This window comes from Henckelia pumila, chromosome 2 (genome assembly GCF_033568475.1).
Source record: "Henckelia pumila isolate YLH828 chromosome 2, ASM3356847v2, whole genome shotgun sequence".
Classification (NCBI taxonomy): Eukaryota; Viridiplantae; Streptophyta; class Magnoliopsida; order Lamiales; family Gesneriaceae; genus Henckelia; species Henckelia pumila.
The window spans coordinates 7,444,203-7,462,183 of record NC_133121.1 but is presented as its reverse complement, the minus strand read 5'-3'; the positions used below and the strand labels follow the sequence as shown (position 1 = coordinate 7,462,183).

Here is a 17,981-nt window from a genome sequence, read left to right as displayed (position 1 = left end):
ATAAATAAACTCAAATATTTTAAGCAAGAGTATAAAATACTCTTGCAGCGAGCGCCTCAGGACAAAACTTTTACTAGAAAATAATTCAAAGAGTTTTATAAAACTAGTTATTATTGTAAAATCAATTTTTTCCAACATATGAGAAAATAAACCAAAGAAAAACATCTTCTAAAATTCTATACGAAATAGAATAAATAAACAAAACAAGGAGATGAATCCTTGATGCCAAAACTCGATGAAACCAACACTCTTCGATCTTTGATCTTTGAGTGATTTCAATTCTTCAAGGCAATCAAGTGGTCACGACCGATACAAGCTTCAGAAGATTTTTGGTTCTCCTCTCAATGTACGTTCGTGAAGCTCTTAGAAAAATATCTCGATTGGTCGATCTCTTTATTTTTCGGTCCAATCCCTTATTGCACGTCCATTTCCTTAAATAGCACATGAATCCTTCTTCAACATGTTTCCTTGTAAGCATAGGATTATTTTGATTTGATCATATCAAATCTACACAAATAAAGAAAAATATACGTTAGATATAATATGATAAATATTATAATAAGCATAACAATATCTTAAATCAACTTACCTAAGAAAATAAATAACTTATATAAAAGTTATTTTATGTCCAAGAAAGTCAAAAGATATTTGATAAAGTCAAAAGATATTTGATAAAATCTTTTCAAAATTTAAGAGATTTTAGGAATAAAATATTCATTTCAATAAGTAATACTTTTGGCATAAAAGATAATATTTTTTAATAAATAACCTTAATAAGAGACCCGTCTCACAAAAATAACATGTGTATGTATCAGAGGAGTTTTTATCTTAAAAAACACACTCCATCTTTATAAATTTTATATTTTATTATTTATTTATTTATTTTTGATAAATATAAATTTTATTTTATATATGTATTGTGAGAGTAGTAGTTTATAGTTATTAAAAGAAAAACAAAATCAGACAAGACCACGCCTATCCCCGACGCAATTCCCCATCCTACATCGGTCATTTCACGCCGCCGATTCCCCGCCTCAGAGTCGTCGCCGTGCGGCAGCGTCACCGTCATCTGACTCTTCTTGCACGGAATTCATACATCGAATATTCTGGAGAAGGCAAATTTCCTGTTATTTTCATTTTTGTTTATTCTTTTGGTTCATTGACTTCTACTTCGTTTCGCACGCCGGTGAGCCCTCGGCGATCATAGCGTATCACCTGTTTTTTTAGTTAATTTTCTTATACTTTTTTCTTGTCCCGAGCTTAATCGCTAACTTATTAAGAGCAAGAAGTGTCTGCAGCTACCTTGCAGCCCGTAGCCATCAATTTGTGTTGAATTTTTAACTTATTTATATCATGAAGTTGCTGTGTTAAGTCGTGATACATGAGAAAACTTCTTGAACATTATGCGCGTTTAATTTTCAACTATCTTTTTGTGTACCTAAACTTCTCGATAAATATACAGATGTAAATGGTAAGTTTGCTAAATAAAAATCGAATCATAGCCATTAACGTTCTTAGTATAATGAGTTCTAAATTGAGTTATGTACATAGCTAATTTCTTCATTTCTGTTTCACTTAAGATTTTCAAACTTTCCTTCCTGTGGATTGAATATAGATAATTCATTCTCGAGCTGTCACAGGGTATTGTCGGAAACTGAAAAACCAATGCAAATACTAAATTAGTTGCATCTATAAGTGGCGTTGGGATCTGAGGAGTGGAGGTTCTTCCTTGATTTCCCAAATGGGTTTTTAAGAGAAATACATAAATCTACATGTACACCAAGGAATGTAGACCTACCTTTAGTTGACTGCATTTAGTGGCTCAATCATGAACTGTCTATTTTCAAGATACCCTAGCATCTCTTTCGAGTTGTGACTACTATCATGGATTGCTGATAGATACAGTTTAGGTTCACGTTGTTTTGAGTGGAGACTACTTACATGGGTACGGACTTGCTAATAAAAGGAGTTTAGCTCTGCCCTTGACAATTTATATTTCTATTCTTGGATTGATCTCTTGCATAACAATTTTAAAAATATTCCAGTGTACAAGTCATGGGTTGATAATTAATTCTCACTGATTTTCTGTAATACGTAGTGGACTTGGATCTAGAATTGTATGCTGTATAACTAGAATCTTTAAGTGCTATGATGAATCTTTCGTTTGTTTCCTAGCAATGGAATGACATTCTATGCTCCTCTATTAACCATATTATAGACTGATCTTAGATGTTAAGCATGTTTTGATGTATGCATCTTTTCTGTTTACTTCACTTGTTTGCTTTGAGAAACTAGTTAGTTTTTTTTAATTAATTAATTTCTAAGAAAGTAGTGCAAAGCGAGGGAAGTCATGAAAATCTGAATAAAGCACCGAATGATACGCTTCCTAGTTTTGCAATCCAATTGCAAATGTATTTTGGTCACTTTGTTCTCGGAAGAATAAAAATTGACACAGACATCATCCAAATTATGCTTAAGCAACTGGATTCTAGAATGACTTTGTACATAAGTTTGACGGTGAAAAAAATGACATCTCTTCATTGGGTTTTAATACACATTCATCGTTCTCCTTGCTCTTATAATTTGGATAAATTGGAGCGAACAAACATTGGTTATGCTTATATTCATAATTACTTAGTTGTTCATTGGTTCAGAACAAGTAGATGATTTTAAATAATTTTTTGATGCAATGAAGAGCCATGTAATTTATTCAGCAATCATCAATTAATATTTGCTTTAGGGATTCTAGCAATGCACCGTGTTGGCAGTGCAGGGAACGCATCTACTTCAGTTCGTACACGCAAAGAAAAGAGGTTGTCATATGTGTTAAACGATGTAGATGGTTCAAAGGTGATTCTTTTTATTTTAAAATTGCATGTTATCTTGCTTTGGTAGTTCATAGGTGGATTTCTTGTGCATTTTTATGTTTAACCACTTATTCTATAATTTGTGCTTGTGATGGATTCATATGAATTAAACATCATCAAATTTATCATGAAACCCGACTTTGCTTTAAATCTTGTTGTATGATACATATTCATGGAGGGATAAACTTTGGTGGGATAAACTTTGGTTGAACATAGTTTACATGTGCTATTCTGGTAGAAGTCGTCGTCATCTCTTTATTATGCAAGAAAAAGTCTTCATCGTCTCTGGCATTTATCACTGGGAATATGAAATACTTTTTTGACTTAATAATATCTGTAAGGCTGAAGGGATGAATTCTTCATTATTTGCAGCATTGTGCTGGAATAAACTGCTTGGCAGTACTGAATTCAACCGTGCCAGATGCGTGTGATCATCTTTTTACTGGCAGTCGTGATGGTACATTAAAGAGATGGACATTGGTTGAAAGTGGTGCTACATGCTCTGCTACATTTGAGTCCCATGTCGATTGGGTAAGTCGTTCCGATATTTGGGTCTCACTAATGCCTACGGTATATCTTTATGTGGTTTTGAAGGTTTGAGTTGCCCAATGAGTACCAATTACCAACTGAACTAATAGAAGCTTTAATCATGGATATCATCACTTGGGCTTCTACTCATAAAAAATAAGTAGTTATAGGGCTTGATGGTCGTTTTAGATAGTGAATTCAACAGGCATGTTAATTATTTTTGAAAAGGATTTTTCTATCTTTTGAATTTTGTGGCGAATATGGACTACATGCACTTATATTTTCTTGTGTTTATTGGGCAGGTCAATGATATTGTTTTGACAGGTGGTAACACCTTAGTTTCTTGCTCCGCGGATGCCACTGTTAAGGTTTGATTCTCTGTTGCATTTATGGCTTGCTATATATTAAACTTTACTCATATATTGTTTTTTCAAAACTCTTATATTTTCATTAAATATCAGGTATGGAATGGTTTGTCTGATGGAGCATGTGTCAAGACGTTACGGCAGCATTCTGACTATGTCACTTGTCTTGCTACACCTGAAAAAAATGTACTATTTTCTGGCTGAATTTTTTTGTATATTTTTAAATCTTAATTTTGAGATTATTGATCTTTTTAGTTGTTAAGTACAATGAGGCATGATCTATGGGTGCCTTCGATCAGTTTACCAGCTTTACTTCATGCATTACAGAGTAATGTTGTTGCGTCTGGTGGCCTTGGTGGGGAGGTTTTCATATGGGATCTTGAAGCTGCACTTGCTCCTACCTCTAAATCAACTGATGCGACTGATGATGATTGTTCAACTAGTCTTAATGGTTTGGGTTCGTCCTTGCCAAATACAACAATTCGGCCCATCAGCTCAAGTCATAATATTTCTGTGCATGCCAGTCAAAGTCAAGGATATGTCCCAGTTGCTGCGAAAGGCCATAAAGAGTCTGTTTATGCATTGGCAACGAATGATAGGGGAACACTGCTTGTTTCTGGTGGAACTGAAAAGGTTTCATGGCTTGTTTTTCAGATGATAAACTCGTTGTGTTTTTCTGATACTGAAAAAATGCTATTTTCCCCTTTCCAGTCCATATTTATCATTAGATGACACATCTCGGACCAGTTTCAGTTTTATATAATGAATTTTATAGGTAGTTCGTGTATGGGACCCAAGAACTGGTTCAAAAACCATGAAGCTCAGGGGGCACACTGATAATATTAGGGCCCTACTGTTGGATTCTACTGGAAGGTTCGATGAATTGATTCCATTAAGCTCATTTACAACTTGCAAGGACCTTGATATTGGAAATCACATTTATCCCAACAGTTTGTAACAAAATTTATTGAAGTTAGCCTGGAAGTGCGTGGATGCTTACTGCTTAGGTGCAGCAGTGTCAGCTAGAACCTAAATGGTTAATTACCCTTGAAATTGTTTATCATTGTTAACCTTTCAGGTGTTGCAGCAGTGTCAGCTAGAACCTAAATGGTTAATTACCCTTAAAAAATTGTTTATTATTGTTAATCTTTCAGGTGATGCAACTATTCATCAATTTGATTCCCAAGATCTCTGTAATTTTTGGAGCAATTGTAATTTCACATCTAAGCAATCATGATTGTCTGCAGAATTTTATCTCTCGTTCTTCTTGATTGAAATCAAAGGTGATAGAAAGTTAAGCTGTATGTTCTTCAGGTTTTTTTTCTAAGTTCTGACTAAGATGAACAGCCATCCTTTGGCTTTCGAGCCATTTCGTTCCAGTTAGATTTTTCCGCTGCAACAAATTGTATTTACTATCTACATTTTGTATACTTGCGTGCGCACAGACGCACATAAACAAAATTTATCCATATTTAATAATTATATCATCTTACAATATGCAGGTATTGCATATCTGGGTCCTCTGATTCTATGATCAGGTATGTATATTGTTTTGAAAATCATTATCACCTCAGAGAGCATCAATAATGTCTCAAAGTATCATGTACCTATGTTGTGCCTCTCTTGACCTTTGGTTGCTGGTCACTGTAAAATTTTATTTTTATAGCTTCATTGCGATTGAACTCTATTGGCAGTAGTTTTGGGAAATTTTTTTAGATTGGGTGAACTTGCTGAAAAGAAGTATTAGAGTTGAGTTGCGGGAGTGATTTATGGAGTTCTTGCTAAGATTTTTAGTTTGTCGTCATGATAGAAACATTTTATTTATAGCCTTTAAATTTTCATATGTGGGTCGATCCAATTTTATGACCGTTGAAACTTTTTAGCATGTGACATTTTGACTGCAGCATCTAGATTTCCTTCCTTGTATTAAAATTTCTACGTAATAGATCTTTAGCTATTCTATTTTGCCAGGACTTTTGTTTCATGGTCCTGTATGTTTCAAATGGTTCCTGAATTTTTTTTTTCTTATATACTCATTATATTCTGGATTCTCGTTTTTTCTGCATATCATGGCATGGAATTCTAGCAATTTAATGGATAGAAATCTTACCATTTTCATCATTTTGCGTCATTTTCTTCATACTAGGTTATGGGATCTTGGTCAGCAGCGGTGTGTTCATTCCTACGCTGTGCATACAGACTCTATCTGGGCACTTGCGAGCACTCCAACATTTAGTCATGTTTATAGTGGTGGCAGAGATCTTTCCGTGAGTGCATGTCTTCAATTCTGGCGATACCTAGATTTTCATCTGCTTTTACATTTTCTTCTCTTGCTCTCCTTCTGACAGGTTTCAGTTTGCACTTTTAGTTGTATTTTACAGATTTGGCTACAAGAGAAAGTGTTTTACTTTGTACAAAAGAACATCCTATATCGCAATTGGCATTGCATGAGGATGGTATATGGGTTGCTACCACAGATTCTACTTTACATAAATGGCCTGCTGAAGTGCACAATCCGCTGAAAGTATTTCAACGAGGAGGTTCGTTTTTAGCAGGGAACTTGTCATTTTCAAGGGCAAGGGTTTCGGTGGAAGGGTCTACACCTGTGAGTTGGTTTCTTTTTGCTCCCCTCTAATGTTCCAGCAGAGAGTTTAAAACTTTTATTGCGCAAGTTGGTGGAAGGATCTATACTCTTTAGTTAGTTTTACCTTGTATTTAAAATGCATCCATGGTAGAGATCACTGCTTCTGGTTATCTGACATAAAAAGAAAAATCAAATTATTGAGTACTTTTCTAGCTTAGGACTTGTGGGACACCGTTTTTTTAGCCAAAATCTGAGTGTTGCCGATTTATTTTCCTCATGATTCCTGGACTGAAATAATAGAGCTTGAAATTGTTAACTGGGCACAGAATGAGAGCTTTGGCTTGTAAGGGAAGAATGAATTGCCTGATGAAGAATCTACAAATGATTGATTTCTTATTACATTCTTCTCACTTTTTATACCCACAACTTATTTGCTAATGTTTCATTAAGATTTGTGGTGTATTCATACTCTGTTGAATTTTATTTCTGTTGACTGGAATTTATTGGTGCTTGCTATAGATAATCTCTACGTGTTCTTGCTGACTGAGGAAACTTCACGTTCTTGATCTCTCTTTTTTGGTTGTGGCATCTCTTTCCTGTCTGGCTTTGAATATTCTAAAGATTGTTATAGATTGATGGTTTGTGCTCGTCTTAAACTGGCATTTTGGGGCCTTAGGTTATTTAAATTGTGTAGATGAATATCCAAATTAAGCTATTGACTTTTAATTGATGGTCTAGGTTCCTGTATATAGAGAACCATCTTTTACTATTCATGGAACCTCGGCAATAGTGCAACACGAGATTTTAAACAATAGAAGACATGTCCTGACTAAGGTAACTTAACATTCAATTTCCATAAACTTGTGACTTTATGAATCTACTTTCTTAAACTAAGTTGAGTTCCGTCTTTTCAAGGACACGTCTGGTACGGTGAAATTATGGGAAGTTACAAAAGGTGTTGTTATCAAAAACTTTGGAGAGGTTAGTGATATTCTTTAGACATCATACTCTTGCAGTTTTCAGATTCTCTCTTTGGAGTCTATTAACATACTATAGGGTTGACCCTCACCGGTTTCTTATGTACCATTTTCTTCTGACACTTTCTGACCATCCACTTTTTGTATTAGGTTTCATTTGAGAAGAAGAAAGAAGAGTTGTTTGAGATGGTATAGATCAATTTTCTGTGTTATTCATCTGAAATTTCTATCCGCACCATGTGACTTAATTCTTCTTGTTCAGGTCAGTATTCCTGCATGGTTCACGGCGGATACAAAGCTTGGTTGCTTGTCTATACATTTGGACACCCCACAATGCTTTTCTGCTGAGATGTACTCTGCCGATCTCGAAATTAAAGGGAAGCCGGAGGATGACAAGGTATTTTCTTATAGGAAACTACAAAAAATTTAAAACCGAGTATTTGGCAAGTAATTGACATATTATCCCACCTTTATCATTAATACTACAGCCTATTATCCATATTACAAATATTTTTGGTAATTATTATTCTTCAATATAAACAGTGTTGTAAATGGCCATAGGCGAATTAAAAGATCTTTAGGCATAAATGAATTCCATACAATACAATACAATCTATACAAGGTGCAAATAAATATATAAACTCAACTAACAAAGATAATTAATAAATATGACTCGACGGTGGTGACGGGCGGTTCGAGGTAGGGGTTTTGGGTGACTGGGCTGGTGGGACTATTATGTTTCGGAAAATAAAGTGTACAAGTGTATTAATAATTACGGTATTCTAAAATTTTGTTGATTTTGACTGCCTCGTACGCATCTGCTCTTCTTCTACCGCGGACCGCCTAAGGCAAAAGCGGTGGGGTCGACGGTTGCCTCTCGCCAGGCAATGTTTTCAATTTTTAGGTGTATTTTTTAAAATAAGCAGGTGATTTTTAATTTTAAAATATTATTTATTCTAAAATTTATTCAAATTTATCATCTATAATTTAAGTTACAAAGCTAACACACATTTTATATTAGTTAAAAGTTATTAATGAAAAATGTAGTTCAGAAAATATAATCTTATGAGAATTTGCAAGCAGTACTATTTTAGTATAATTCTCTATCAAGTTAAATATAATATGATATATATTTCTTTTTTATGTGTATATATGTATACTTCAAATGATAATTTGCCCACGAGGGAAAACACTCTCTACGACCCTGTAGAAATCCTGAAACTAACAAAAAAGATAGAAGTCCTTAAGAGACGAAACTGAATTCCAACCCATGTTTAAAACCGGACGGACTGGTTGAACGATTTTCTGATTTTTTTTTTTATTTTTATTTTTGAAAAATTAATTTTTTTTTTCAATTTTTTAAACCTTAAATTTAATATTTTATTATATATATACATGATTATTTGGAATTCGTATTTCGTTAAAAATATTATTTTAGTGATACCATATTTCTTTAATTAATATATTTATTTTTTAAAGAATGTATAACTATAATTGATATTTGAATATATTTATATAGTTATTTAGTTGTCAAACTTTGGTAAATATATATATTTCTGTATTTATATGCATCCTTTAGGTTTTTATATTATGTTATATAAACGGTTTTTCGGTCCGACCGTTTTGTTAAAACGATCCGACTGGTTGTACCGCTTTTTTAAGGTAGACCAGTTCGATCACCGGTCCGGTTGTGAAAACGTTGATTCCAACTATGAACTTTATACTGAAAACGAGCCAAACAACAAGAGATTAAATATCTTCAGCTGTGATGAACTTTCTCTTTATTTTTTAAAAATTTTAGTATGGTTATTTTCAAATCAACTTTATTGTTACCTATTGATACTAGGCTGAGAATGGCTTTTGATTCAGTTGATGCACCATTTATTCCATTGCATGCATCATTCAATTTTATTCCACTAACTATTCCTTTTTGTATTTGTGTTGAAATTAAAATTGATGTGTAATTAGCGGACCATGCATCTTGTCATTTTTTTGAAAATCTGTCCTCATTATTTAAAATTGAATATATAGGTTAATCTGGCAAGGGAAACCCTTAAAGGCCTGTTGGTTTATTGGTTAAATAAAAGAAGGCACAGATCAGGATCACAAATGCCAATTAATGGAGAAACTCCACCTGTAAAGGAGATTTCTGCAAGGACATTACCCTTATCTCGACTTGAAGGGGATGTTAATGCCGAAAGTGATTCTATGGTTTATCCACCATTCGAGTTTTCTGGCTCTTGCCCTCCTTCCATTGTCACTGAAGGCTCTGTAGGTGGCCCATGGAGAAAAAAATTTACTAGCTTGGATGGGACGGAAGATGAGAAAGACTTGCCATGGTGGGTTATTGATTGTGTGCTGAATAATCGCCTGCCTCCAAGAGAAAATACCAAGTAATCTTCAAGACGACCTTCTTCCTGTTGTGAATGGTTGTTCGCTGCATTTTAAAGTGCCTTGCCAGTAAAGATTTGTTTTTGAAAAATATATATTCAGGCAAGGTGTCACTGCAAGTTTGTTAAAAAGCATGGAGAACTTTTTGACACCTTGCTTTTGCTTATATGATTATCCTGATTGTTGCACATCTAATTCATTTCTATGGAACCCAAAAAGGGGGCAAAACCTAATGATTTAATTATTTCCTGTTTGTTTTTGGATATTTCATCATGATTTACATATTATTTATGCTCTGTATCTGACAATTACACAGGTTCTTTGGAAATTTCCATTAGATGTCTCTTTCACTGTTTCTTGACACCAATAAAATTTGTTGTTTCTAAACCATGATAGAATTTTCTTTTAGAATTCTTTTTGTCAAGCCCCTCTGCTTGGAGTTTTGTTGAATCTATTTTCTCATCCCCCCTTGGGGATTTCAAGTTATTGATCATAAGATGTTATAAGTTTCTATTTTGTATGCATGTCTGATTTTGACTTATTTATTTTGGTTGACCCTATGTGATTGTGTGTCCTTCATCATCTCCTTTTCAAATTCTGTTTTGCAGTTAAAATTTTGCTGCCATTGCTCCCCCCTCCATCCCTGAGATTTGCATTTCTTTATTATAATGCATAGAACTAATTAATTGATATAAAAAAGAGGAAACAGGGGTCAAGGGTCACGTGATTTTCACTTACTGTTCTCATTTTCTGGCATTTAATTTTTCTAGTGTTCATAATGATACAAGTATTTTTCACTCCAGGTGTAGCTTCTACTTGCACCCATGTGAAGGCTCTACAGTACAAATCCTTACACAAGGAAAGCTTAGTGCTCCTCGCATTTTACGAGTACATAAAGTAAGAGTTTTCAGTGGGTAGCTTATGTCTTGCTTATAAAACTGGTCTAAAAATGCCGTAGCCTGTTGATTTGGATATAGATATGTTGTGTCCCCACTATTTTTTCATATGTATGTATATCAACAGTCTGACCATCGAAATATCACCTTCCATATAAGTTTCGAGAAATCTATAATTTTAATAATGCCACTAAAATCCAGTTGGATTATATTGCCAAACACGAATCCCTCATTTGTACTTCACAGCATATTGTCGCTTGTAGAAGCTCAAAATTTTCCAAAAGTGTAAATGCTTTTCAAACTTTTGTGAAGTAGTTGCTATAACAAAATGAAGTATATCGATTAGAAGTGCAGAAACTTTTACTTCTTTGAAATGAGCTAAATTACAAATCTTGTTTAATGCTTCAAGAGGATGATACTTCTTTACGTGATATTCTGTTGTGTGGTCTATTTTAATTAACGATACCGTCTTTTTAAAATTGTAGCAAAGCTCACCAGTAAATGGTTGTGCTCTAATTTATTTTTCTAGGTTGTCAACTATGTCGTAGAAAAGATGGTCCTTGATAAGTCGATTGATAGCACAAATTCGGATGGACCATTTGCACCTGGATTGAAACCTTGGCCAAAACCCAAGCCTTCTATAGAGATCTGGTGCAACAATCAGGCAAGTTTATCAGATCTGCTGAACATTTATTTTCAATAATGAACACTCGAATATACCCTTTGTTGATGATTATTTTTTCAATGAGGTTTGTTTCTTGCTGAATGGGAGGAAGCATCCCTAGAATAATAAAAATAAAATGAAGTATACAGAATTTTTTTTGCAAAAAAATTTCAACAACGATTTATTCATTTCTTTAAAATCAGTTCTTTCTTTTTCCCTACTGGCCTCCAGTGGACCTGTATTAGCTTCCGAGAAGCTTCAGGACTGCTTTTTACGCAGTCGAACTACAGAAATTGTTATTATTTATGGTTCATGTACGTGTATGGAGGTTATGCCACTTGATTTATACTATGGATCTTATTTCTCTTTTCCTTTTTATTCATTTCTTTGCTTTGTCATGAATATGTGGTCTTCACAGAACCTCATAATCCGTTTCTATTTTGCTCAACATTTTTCCCTTAATCATCCCTTTCTTGAGTTCTAGATAGAAGTTGCATCTTTCTCATTTGAGTGAAGTGTGGTGGTTCACCAGGTACTACCTCCAGATATGAGCTTAGCCACTGTTCGCACATATATATGGAAGAAACCTGAAGACCTAATTCTTAACTACAAAGTGGCGCAGGGAAAGACGAGAGATGACATATCGAAGGTGATACATTCTTTCGATGCATTTCGGTTCATATTATGGGCCTTGCTACCTTTCCAAGTTTTCATTTGGTTATTTTGAAATTTATTTTTCTGGTAGTGTAACTTCTTTGGTTGGAGTCGTACAAATTTGAATCAAAACTTTAGTTGTCTAAGAACGTGTCCAAAATTTCAGGAGTATGGTTGTTAATGTTAACTTTTGGCGTCATTACCAGCTCCAAAGTCTTGTTGGAAAACAGGTTGCTGTTCCCATTTTAGTGCCTTACCTATTACATGTCCTGCGCAGGGTTAGTGAAAGTATTCTGCCATTGTGAAGCTAATCCATGTAAAATTCTTGAAACTCTGCATCATCCGGGTGAGCTTCGTTTTTGGATGGCTGTTTAATTGTTCGTGGAATTGGGATTTGGGTGATTGAAAGTTGAAACCATAACAAAACAAGTCGAATTGCCAGTGACTGAGGGGAGAACTTGCATTCTGGGGAAACTTTTAGAGAGTTGCTAATCAGAGTATTCCCCAACGATTGTGATTAAAATAAAGACTCTGCGAAGGCTTCTGAAAGTAATAATACATATTTACCCTCAGCCTTCAAGTCTTTTTATTTATGGATTTTTTTCATGTGAAATCCATTTTTGTAATTAATTAGCTTCTTTGGTTCGTTCAATCAGATGAAGGCTGCTCCTATTTATGGGTAAATGAATCTGTTTGTGGAAGACCCCAAAAATTATTTTATAGTGTTTAAGTTAAATTTCAATCAATAATAATAAAAATAATATTTATATTTAAGAAAACACATAAAAATTCATAAAACATATTAAAATAATAATATTAATATCAAATTAAATTCTAAAAAGATATATTAATTTTATTTAGCTAATTAATAGAAAAAATCTTATCAAAACATGAAGCTTGGCTAGACAAGTGTCAGATTTAAAACTAAGTCAAGACACTTGTCTAAGTTTGGTGGTTTCCATTTTCTTATAAGTAGATTTCATTCTAAACATTTCATTAGGCATTTTCACCACAAATTTGTGGTTTAGAGAAGGAAAGAGTGGAGTGGAAAATGATGGGAAAATAGGAGAAAAAACGATAAGATTCTTGAAAGTTTCTAGAAAATCAAACGAGATTTGCAAAATCAATAAAAACCGTGAAGGGTAATTTTTGAAAGTTTTTAGAAAATCAGCTTCAAGATGGCTGGTTCTTGCTTGTTTTTCTCATTCTTCTTGAACAAATTTCCATCACTAAGTCCTTAAAGATTTATTCTCTATTTTTCTTCTGTCTATTGTAAATTCCAGATACAAGATATCGATCTCGAGTACGAACGAACTTATGGAAAGTAAAATGTCGGTTTAACACGATTGTGATGACACGAGTTCCTGTAATTGTATTAGTATGGGTACATTTATGTAAAATTAAAAATTGTATACGCTTCCGCTAATGTATTTATTTCATTGCAAAAAGGGACCACGGTTAGCTGCAATTTGCCTGCAAGATCACAGCATCCCATTAAGGCTGGATGAGTCGTGAACTCTAGTTTTTCTTTATTGCATTCGCGTACGATAACTTGTGTATTTCGAAGTTCACTATGAAGCCGAAATCTTGATCTGTCCGAAATGGACTGCATTTATCTGTTGGTAAAGTGTGTTTGACATTGATGGAAACCAAACGACTCGCATAAGCTCGACTCCCGTTCAAAAATAATTTCAATACCACGCAATATCTTTTCTGCAGATACGTAATACACGACTTAAACCATGGCTTCAAACATCAACCGAGATATTCTAACTAGTTGATACCTACATTACCAAATTTTCTGAACTCAGCCATTGTGAAATGATTAAACAGGGGACAACCAGAAGAATTTGATTTTCCTTTACATAAAATGCTCCATGCATGTGCATATAGTTCACCTTTTAGAATGATTCTTGGCTGCATTTCGTCTTGCGCAGCATCCCACAAGGTAGACCATCGACTGCAGTAATACAAAATATACGAAGCAAGACAAAATCTTTATATTTGTCACATGTTATATGGGCAGATCTAAGAATGCTTGTCAATATAATTAAAATCATCTTAACTAAATTTTTGGATCCGCCCATGTAGAATAATCTATTATGGGACACAGATTGGATTTTATTGTGTGATAAGAAGAAATATGGGTTCCACTGTAGGATGGGTGGGAGCACACTTTCCTGCCCCAGCTGATTTGATCATGGGATGTAAAAGATGCACACAAGCATACAAACTGCTTTTTCTATCTTCTGAAGCAACTTGTTATCGTTTTATAACAATGGTTTTTTTTTATGAGACTTTTTATAACAATGTCAAAATCAGAAATTTTGAAATGTATCTTTTACGCGACATGTTTTGAATTTATGCCACAAAAATGTTTTAGGACAGAGCTTTACCAAAACAACAAACAGAATGACATTGAAGATAGCAACCACTCTCCATTCAGTTTTCATGTACTGTGCGACTCCAGCCCTGGATATTCATAAAGATGAAAAAGAATATGCAATGACTCAGTTAGAATTACTAGCGAACAAAAATGTGGAACGATACCTAGGTAAGTTTCATTTACTTGCAGGAGTCACAATTGTAGCACTTGATATTCTTGGAGTTCTTGTAAAGTTTACAGTCCTTGATCGAACTGATTGGATGGAAGCTCAAGTCATAGAACGAGGCGTTCACCACAGGATAGCCACATCTACGAACGACGGATGTTAAGGGAAAGTCAGAGTGTCATCTTTAAAATATAGAAAAGAATAGAGGCAAATACTCAGATGGGGGACGGCAGCATCCAGCTTCAATGGGGCTTAACTTTGCCGATTTAAACTGCTTGAGAGTCTGCAGTAAATAGCTCAACGACTTAATACTATTTAGAGTAAAGAGACGATGAAGAGACGCCAGATTTACAAGAGAGAGAGAGAGAGAGAGAGAGAGACCTTGTATTTCTTTGATAGGTCGTTGCAGTCATTGGACTTGACAAGACAACTCTTCAGGTGATCCCAGTTGTGGGAATTGTTGAGCTGAAATGTAGGAGAAAATGGAAACAATGCTGAATTTTCACGCTGTGAAATCTACTGACTCGACATTTATTTCTTATTTTTGCAATTTCTGAGATAGAGAAATCAAGGGATGCTCACTCGTTTAAGAAACCAGGAACTGTAATCTTGAAGTTGATATTCTTTATACCTGATAGACCAAGAAATTACTTACCCAGACAAGACCAAGATTGGACCAAGACAAACAGCAAAAGGACATGCAAAAGTGCACCCAAACACATTTATTTGAAAGAAAATGTGTTTATTTCATGTATTTGCTCAATAGCTCCCGCAGAGTTTCTTCTGTTACTTTCATTTTCCCTAGCATTTGTTAAAAGTCCCCCAGCATCACCTATGAATGCTTACGCCCTTGTATTTTTATATTAAAATACAACCATCTATTTCAAATATGCTTAAACCCCAAACTAAATGTTTGGATCAAACTTTGTCTAGTTAGTTGTGTTCATTAATGAGGCATATACATGTCTGAGCTATGTCATTAGCAGAAATGGATAAAGTGCACAATCCATGGAATGGGCATGCAAGTGTTAGAATGAGCACAAAATTATGACACCGTGAGTTGCCTTGCCTAAGTCCAGCTACAGTATGACCGGATCCATTATTTGTTACTATAAACCTGTGAAAAAATAGACAGAAAAGAAGAAGTCATAAAACAGGTATATTTAGCTTTATGAGGTTAACACGGAAGGAAATATGCAATAAATATATGGTGAAGTGAATAGTAGGGTATGCTGCAAATTGTATTTATTCCATATAAAGGATATACATGAACTCCAACAAATATAGGCAAACAAATAGCGTTGTTGTTGCGGTTGTGTAACAGAACATCGAAACTCACTGAGGATCCAATTGAGGATCTTAACCTTAGAACCAAATACTCCATCGCTGAGCTAATTGATTGGCCACTATGACTGCTCTAAATATCTATTTTCTTGAATATGATTGGGCTACTCATCTCAATCCAAATGTAGCATTAGTACATTGCATCTCTTATCCGTTGCAATTTCACTACAAAAATATTTGTCAAGTTATTTCAAATCCATGTCTAAAAACTATCGTGTTTGTTTGGATATCTTTAAAATTCCATGAAGTTCAAGTTCTTCTTCCACTATTTCATGCATTTGTACCAAGCAATACAGTGGATTTCAAATCCTCCCAAATAAAGCCAGTACATGTAATCTAAAAAAAATTTCACATTGCAAGTACTTACGCCAACACTGTGAAGACCAAAATCGCCAACAAAATGATGCAAAGCAAGATGAGATACTGCAAGTAAAAGGTTAAAGAAAACAAAACAAAAGTACATTGAGTTATAATTGGTTCACGACAGAATTTCATGTTGCTAAGGATACAATCCACAACAAGATTGAGTTTTTCTTCAAGGCTCCAAAAAATCCAATTATTGATCTGTAATAACATCAAATAAAAAGCACTGATCATTTTTCATAACTTTAGAGAAGATGATAGGACAATTCCTTGTCCACTTCCTGGAATAGCACGAAACACTATAATAATGGAAGCTTACACGACCAAGATTACAGCACCGAGGATTATAACAGGGAGCGTAAGAGATCTCTTGCAGCTGTCATGATGAGTGCTCATCCATACACCAAAACCTATGACTCCCACAGCTAACAACTACACACAAATGACGAAGCCAATCCTCTATCACAATTTGGATTCTTGACATTTTAACTATACCGTTAGAATGAAATAACTCAATCAACTGGCATCTCACTATTTACCTAAAAAACATAACTTGAACCCCCCATTCACACATAAAATATGAAAAAGAATTTATTATTTATGTGAGGAAGACATTGAAAATTCAATGTTTAACCGTGATTAAAAACAACAAAAAGCTTTAGGTTTGATGAACTAAAACCACGGTTTTCACAACAGTTGAAGAACCAATTCTAATGAGTTAGAAGACGGCTTCAGTTTCCAACACATTACAGCTGAAATTATAACATAAAAGGAGGTCATATACATAAAACTTTAAACCAATAACATAAACCAAAGCTAAATTCAAAAGCCCAAAAGAAAAGGCCCTTCCACAGAAAAGATGACACCCCCTTCCAAAAACAAAGAACAACAAGATTAAAGAGAATCATATTTAACGAAGTTCTTTACCATAGTCAGAAAGTTTATCCATTTGATTATAAAAGTGCTTGTTCCCATCCCTGAGCTCATGATGCCTTTTTCCCCTTTCCCCCCACCTCTTTTCTTTCACCAAAAAAAACAAACAAACGCTACACTCACAAATACAAGATGAAAGCTTCGAAGACTAAACAAAAGAGTTGATGAAGCTGTGTTTGTGAGAGAATTCATGGCAACAAAGAAAGATTGAACATTGCAGAGTGCAAGCAAGAAAAAATGGTTGGAGACAAGCAAAAGGGAGGGCCGAGGGGGAAAAGGATTAACTTTTGGTCTCTTACTTTCTTGAAAAATGGTGTCTATTTTTTTTTAAATGGAGGGGTATTTCAGGCTCCCTACAGAAGGGTAGTTTCGGAAAATAGAAGACATGCTCACATGGTTTCTGTTCCAAAAATGAGTTCTTTGCAAACAAAACCAAAAAAATAAAAAAAGGAGTTCTTTGCAACAGAACAAGACGAGACAAGTGTGGGTGAAGAATGTAGTGATTTATCAGTTCGAGATTTGAGCTACGTTACACTTCTTTGCCTCGGACAAAGGTCGAAGGATGAATGGGATGATGGGTGGTCACGGGTCGGGTTTTTCGGGTTTAAACTTCAATTAATCTGAACAAATTAAATAAGGTACCAGAATTATCGGATTGGGAAGATAATTATTAAACGACCCGATCGGATCAGATCGAATCGGATCAAATTGGGTTGGGACCCCAGTTACCTTGACCCAAATGTCCACCACATAACTTTGATAATATTTGGGAAATTGGGTTAACATGTATTTTTTAATAAAGTAATCTGTCTATAATTATATGAGGAAAGCTGGGAGCATGAATTAATTCAATTTTGTTCCAC

At 34.6% G+C, this 17,981-nt stretch overlaps 2 protein-coding genes across 6 annotated transcripts; one reads left to right on the top strand and one right to left on the bottom strand.

Moving 5' to 3' along the window:
- The first annotated feature begins 954 nt into the window (after positions 1 to 954).
- Positions 955 to 12,641, top strand: LOC140881293 (uncharacterized). Of its 2 annotated transcripts, none has more exons than XM_073286480.1 (19): positions 955 to 1,115; positions 2,750 to 2,850; positions 3,240 to 3,398; positions 3,698 to 3,763; positions 3,857 to 3,946; positions 4,088 to 4,393; positions 4,536 to 4,633; positions 5,263 to 5,298; positions 5,907 to 6,027; positions 6,129 to 6,365; positions 7,083 to 7,178; positions 7,260 to 7,325; positions 7,472 to 7,510; positions 7,584 to 7,718; positions 9,353 to 9,714; positions 10,516 to 10,609; positions 11,138 to 11,272; positions 11,805 to 11,921; positions 12,204 to 12,641. In XM_073286480.1, the coding sequence occupies exons 2-19, from the start codon at positions 2,752 to 2,754 to the stop codon at positions 12,207 to 12,209; spliced, it is 2,262 nt and encodes a 753-aa protein (XP_073142581.1). In that variant the 5' UTR covers positions 955 to 1,115; positions 2,750 to 2,751; the 3' UTR covers positions 12,210 to 12,641. The 2 variants fall into 2 exon arrangements, with proteins under 2 accessions (XP_073142581.1, XP_073142580.1); XM_073286479.1 differs by having other exon boundaries at positions 2,741 to 2,850.
- Positions 12,642 to 13,599: 958 nt separating this feature from the next.
- Positions 13,600 to 17,706, bottom strand: LOC140880968 (tetraspanin-10). Of its 4 annotated transcripts, none has more exons than XR_012149766.1 (12): positions 17,113 to 17,699; positions 16,505 to 16,617; positions 16,332 to 16,386; positions 16,190 to 16,245; positions 15,548 to 15,595; positions 15,061 to 15,109; positions 14,860 to 14,943; positions 14,694 to 14,761; positions 14,496 to 14,621; positions 14,323 to 14,398; positions 13,715 to 13,886; positions 13,600 to 13,639 (listed from the first exon to the last, which is right to left on the bottom strand). XR_012149766.1 is itself a non-coding variant. In XM_073285887.1 (12 exons), exons 2-12 carry the CDS (start codon positions 16,579 to 16,581, stop codon positions 13,662 to 13,664), a joined length of 750 nt encoding a protein of 249 aa, XP_073141988.1. In that variant the 5' UTR covers positions 16,582 to 16,674; positions 17,113 to 17,706; the 3' UTR covers positions 13,600 to 13,661. The 4 variants fall into 4 exon arrangements, 3 of the variants coding, with proteins under 3 accessions (XP_073141988.1, XP_073141986.1, XP_073141987.1); XM_073285887.1 differs by having other exon boundaries at positions 13,600 to 13,710; positions 13,825 to 13,886; positions 16,505 to 16,674; positions 17,113 to 17,706; XM_073285885.1 differs by having other exon boundaries at positions 13,600 to 13,710; positions 13,825 to 13,886; positions 17,113 to 17,704.
- Positions 17,707 to 17,981: the final 275 nt, after the last annotated feature.